General features: G+C 40.3%; 1 protein-coding gene across 1 annotated transcript in view; it reads right to left on the minus strand.

Moving 5' to 3' along the window:
- The window catches only part of LOC142304134 (uncharacterized), a 189807-nt gene extending 185147 nt beyond the window's left edge, over positions 1-4660 (minus strand). The window contains exon 1 of the mRNA XM_075346200.1: positions 4442-4660. Coding sequence (XP_075202315.1) covers positions 4442-4588 — 147 coding nt within the window. The 5' untranslated portion in view covers positions 4589-4660. The remainder of the gene's footprint in view (positions 1-4441) is intronic.
- Positions 4661-6000: the final 1340 nt, after the last annotated feature.

Consider the following 6000-nt stretch of genomic DNA (forward strand, 5'->3'; position numbering starts at 1 on the left):
GCACCACCAACCCCCACGGTTCCCGGGGCCACCATCCCTGCCCACGGAGGGGTTAACAACTTGCTGCACAACATCTCTCCCGGGTGCCCCGTAACTGCAGCGGTGGTGTCCAAACTCACCACATACCGTGGGTGGCGTCATGAACCTAGTACGGCCCAGCCTGTACATATACGTCCTACATCCACCACCCCCCACCCTTTTGAGTCGGAGTGTCCGCGGGATCCCCTGGGTCCAGAGACCCTTGAGCCACCCACCGGAAGGTCTGGACCCGAGCAGCGACAGGCTGCTGTCACGGGGGCGGCACACTCTACACCCCCAACCAAGGACCCCCTGTTTAAATCAAGATCCCTATACATGGGTAAAAAAGTGAAGGCCTCTAGGATTTGGTAGATGGAGTAGTTTGCGATACGGCTGCCTGTGGTTGCCATTTTTAAAGCTACCAGGGGACCAATGATGAGACCCATAACAGTTTCTGATTGTACAGTTGCTTTAATGCTTTAAATATTGTTATATATTTGCTGAAAATCTCAGCTCTGCTACTAAAATAATGAAACTATTTGATTATTATTTTTAAAATTGATGACACTCCATCCAGGTAATGATAATTGTTTACATTTTGAAAACGTTTTGTCATATATTTATAAGCTTTAAGATTACTTATAGCATGCCTTTAAGTGTGGGCTATAGATGAGATGTGAAACATAGATTTACTATGAGATATAAGATTACTTTTATCTAACTTTTGCAGATTTTCTTAACACTTGAAAATAGCGGTAGTCTAAAAAACCTTTTGACACTGTTGAGTGACTGGCAAAGATTTAACTTATAGAAAATCTTATGGAAATATTATATTGCTATAGTAATATTAATAAAAAATGCTTTGGATTGGTTGATAAAAATTGTTCCTATGGTAGAAGAATTTCTCTACGCACGAATTTCACAAATCTCCATCCACATAATACTGAATTAGAACATCAACATACTAAAAGTGGATTCACTTGTAAAGTCTCATAGATACATTGACAAAGTGAGAAGAAATATCAAATGCTTGCGACAATTAGAAACACCGCATAAGGCTGGCACTATGAGACAACATTGCCCACGACATAGGGAATGTGGCCAAAGATCACTATACAGTATATCGCTGCTACATCAGGCGCGATACAATTGAAAGTGGGCGCGTTGCTACCTCAAGGGTACTGTCATGACAAGTCAGTCGTGAAAATTCGAACCTGTTGGATTGTTTGATAACCGAGGAATCCCGGTGTGACGCCATTTACGTGTATTGCACTAGGATGTAGCAATGACACACAGTGATCTTTGGCCTCACAACCAATGTCACCTATGTCACAACCACATATAAATACGTTGCCTAATATGCCAGAATGTCTTCACCAGTTGTGATTAGTGGTCTGAGGACAGGAAGATATCTGAACTGCTTTTTGTATACATTTGACATCTCACACTAATTGAATGTTTTAGAACTGAGAATTAGAGATGAGTGGACCCATTGAAATTCGGTTTGGTGAGTTCAGCCGGGCTTTTTGGGAGAGTTCTGTTCGGGACCCGGACTTGCCCCGAACCTCAATTCAAGTCACTGATTGGACAGTTTGCGTCTCCGCCCACATAAAGCCAGCTATAAACAGAACAATTCCAGGGAAGGTGGGTGGAGTTTTTTCAAAATTTATTTTTTACCCACTACATCCAATAACGCTGATTTTACCCCCAGTGGGAGCAATTTAAACACTGCAAGCCCGAACACCGAGCGTACGCGAGCACAGTGATGTTTGCTCAAGTGGTCCACATACGTAAAGCACCCGAACTCCCAACTCGAACACTGATTTATTTATTTTTTTTTTTTAAAGTCTGTATTGTGTTCATTCATCTCTACTGAGAATAAATGGATTGAAATAACCACTTGATTTTCTGCAGATGGCTTCCAGGTCTACAAGTCTTATGGCCATCCTCAGTGTGAGGATTTGTTCAGGTGGGCATAGGTAGGGACGTAGGAAACACCGTCTCTTTCAAAAACCCCAGCAGTTTATTTAACATATCCAGCATGAACTGCAGTTACAAAGGTAACCAAAACTCTCCTGGCTTAAAGGAAAAGTAAACACCGCCACATACTGTGGGCTATTGAATCATAAAAGTCCATAGTGGAGGTAAGGCCACCTCCACACACTGGCTCCTGCCAGTGAACACCACTCGCTGGGGTTTCTTCCTGCAGCCTCCAGTACTCACCAGCCTGGCTGCAGTCTTTTCCCAGTCTTCACCCCGACTGGTCACACTGGCCTCTACCAGTGTACACGCCTATTAGCAGAGGTTCCTGTTTGCAGCCCCAGCACTATCCAGCAGTCTTACTCCAGACTGACTTCCAGACACTCTGTCCCTCTCTACGCCATTTTAGAAGTCATGTGACCTACCCATGGGCGGGGGTACGTAGGTAGCTAGACCCGCCCATCTCTCCAGCCACCTGTGAGCCTCCCCTGTGAACACTGAAGGAAAATCATAAAATGTAGCACCACAAGTGCCAGCATACCCAAGGCTCACACCATATACCTCCCATTAACAACATCACCGGTCACCTTCTCCCACTAGTTATTACTTACATGACAAGTAGTATGCAACAAGTTTTCTTTTTCTAATTAACATGAACATCTTTAAAGAGGTAATCCATTATTTTGAAAAGTCTTTGTAACCCCAAAAATGTTTCATGCTTGTCTATTATCTTATCTCATGCTTGTTACTATTGTTACTATTTATATCCATTCACTTTAATGTTGATGAATCACAATATCAGCCCCAACCTATGCAAAGGAATAACGATTTCTCATTGAAAAATATCATTTTTTTTAACTAATAGGTTCATGTGCCCTGCAGGGAATCCATTGTCCCACCAATTAGAAAATCATGAGGCCATTTAATGGGTGCAGGTGTAACCAATGCACCCTAAAGTACATCGGTCACCAAAAAAAAAAAATAAAAGCTGCATACATCATGATGTTAAAATGAACATTTCATGCAATAAAAATCTATACATAAATGTCAGGCACCCGAAATGTCAATAGTAATTATACAGCTATTTTGACCTTGCATTTTCAAAATAAGTACACCAGCATCATTAGGTCTAAAATATCCATTTAATAATGTATGCATTTTAAATTGTTAAATCTGGTGACATATGTTTTAAGCTAAAGGCTTGAAACTTATCTTTTTAACTTGAGTTTATCTTTTGGATTATCTATCTAAAATTAGGAAAGAAAGGCAACACTGAAGGCTCGGGAAGTGTTCTATAGAAATGACGCCACACGGACTAATAAAAGTTGACCTTTTTGCATAATCAATGGAGGTCTGCGTCTCTTTCCTTATTTACTTGTAGTGGACAAATTGGGTCCATATCAACGAGGCTTTGCACCTACCATTTATAATAGTGTTTTGGCTCTGTTCCATTGCGTTGCTGTTTTCTATCTATCTATCTATCTATCTATCTATCTATCTATCTATCTATCCATATATGAGTATGTATCCATCTATGAGTATCTATCTATGAGTATCTATCTATCTATGAGTATCTATCTATCTATCTATATCCTAAAGGGTATTTCCCAATTAACAAAGTTCATTTTAATCAATAGATCTTATAATAATAATAATTTCCACAATTGGATGTGTCTAAAAAAATTTTTTCCTGTGCTGACATAATATTATATACTGTATGTGTCCCTGCTGTGTACTGTGTAATGGCTTGTTTGACCATACCGAGACATGGTCTGATCATACCACATCTCCTGGGCCGTGGAGGACGTAAAAAAGTATAAATACATTACAGAACAGGATCGCAAATAATTCTGTGAGGTAAAACTGTTTTAAAAGACAGGATGGGAAATGTTTTACCTCACAAAAAGAATCAGCTATGATCCCGTGCTGTAATGTCTATATATCCCCGACTCAGGAGATGTGGTATGATCAGATCATGTTCCTGTACGGTCAGACACGGTCATTACACAGTATACAGTAGGGACACATATATAAGATTATCTCAGCACAGGAACATTTTATATATATATATAACATCCAATTGTGGAACTTATTATTATTCCAAGATCTATTGATTAAAATAAACTTTGTTCATGGGAGAACCCCTTTAATGTTTATATCTGAAAACTGACAAACAATACTCACATAATACTGCTATCCAATACCAAAATAACACAGCCATAACATTTCCAAATGATATTACAATATATCGGCCACACAATATTGCCATTGAAAGGGAAATACTCTGCTCTTAGGTTGCTCTTCAGAGTTTTTTCCTTGGGGAGAGTCCTAGAAAATAAAGGCTATCACCCTTTAAAACTTTAAAACTAGCCCTGGACTTAAAGCCATTTCACACACTCATAGGGACCTCTAGATTGTTCTTATAGTCACGTATAATATTTACCTTGTAGACTTTTCCGAAGGCCCCATCTCCAAGCTCAGTGAGGATTTCCCAGTTCTGGTCTGGGTTAATATCTCGATGGAGCCATGGACATTCCACGAGGCGCTTCTTTTCCCCTCCATACCCAAGGAGCTTCAAGATGAAGGCCATAACTGAAGGTGCCAAACATTTGAGAACCAATTATGCTTGCTTATGGCTCAAGATAGATTCATTAATGTCCAAGAGTAAAGAAAGAGTAAGGTAAAATGCAGGCAAAAAAAATAATAATAATTCAAGGCAAAAATGTACATAAAAAAGTATATAAAAATATAATAAAAAGAAAAATCTAGTGATAGTTAAATCTGTGTTTGTAATACTGAGTCTGACATCAGAAGAACAATTATGAAATAAAATACAAGATATGTCCACTGTCAGGTAATTCTTCAGTCAGGTCCATAAAGGAAGAATAGCTGATGAGAAGACAGACTAATAATAGAGGACGCTCAACATATACCTCGAATATGATGTACAGGAAGTAGAGGCTGCATGAAGGAAACTAAATGCTACCTCCTTCTTCTAACCACACATTAATTGCTTAGATACACAGCTGCACTAACATCTTTTGGGGAGGAAACCAGTGTATCACAGAGGTATAATAATATAGAGTAGGCAAATTGCCTCATATTTTACATGCTTGCCCACACAGATGGTTCTGATGTCACTATCAATGCTACAATAATCTCACAATGTACAAATCCTGGTTATAAAATGGCGTGCCTGTCACAATGTAACTGTAGGATAACGAGGGACAGGGGGTCTTGTGCTGTCCATCATGCTAGAGGACTCTAGGCTATCCCAAACCGCAGGGTTACTCCTGATGGTGGAGATGTCTGAGTCCTGTGCTTGGCTATTCTCAGAACAAATTTGAACCCCCCCCACCAGGGAAGGAAGGGACAGAAGTGAGAAGGAAACACAGATGAAGACAGACCAGGGAAAACCAAAACTCTGACACAGTGCCCACACATAGGAATAGAGAATGAGAGACTCTGGAGAAAAGCAGGAGCAGGAAGGTAGCAACAAAAGGCAATAAGGGTCAACTCCACAACTACACTCAACAACAAGTACCACAATCACCAGATAGTCTGGATCACAACATCTCACCAGACCAACTAAGATAAATTATAGCTGGCATAGAAGGAAGCTTCTAGCCAGCGTATATAAGAGGGGAGCAGATGTAATTGGCTCACCCACAACATGTGATCAAAGGAGACTAACAAGCAGACTAGTATTTAACTCTTGCAAGCCTGCCTATGACCTACCACTCTGCAGGTCGACACCCGAGTCTACCTGTGTTGATCACAGACACCAGAAATCTTATCGGGTGGAGTGTCAGAATCAGTAGTCTGAACAGATCTCGATACCACCATGACAGTCGGCGAAGTTTGTAAAAATCTCTCTGTGACAATGATAATAAGGAGTTTGTATGTTTTCCCCTTGTTTGTGTGGGTTTTCTCCAGCTTCTTTAGTTTCCTCCCACACTACAAAGACAAAACAATAGAGAATTTAGATTGTGAGCCCCAAAG

Source organism: Anomaloglossus baeobatrachus, chromosome 4 (genome assembly GCF_048569485.1).
Source record: "Anomaloglossus baeobatrachus isolate aAnoBae1 chromosome 4, aAnoBae1.hap1, whole genome shotgun sequence".
Classification (NCBI taxonomy): Eukaryota; Metazoa; Chordata; class Amphibia; order Anura; family Aromobatidae; genus Anomaloglossus; species Anomaloglossus baeobatrachus.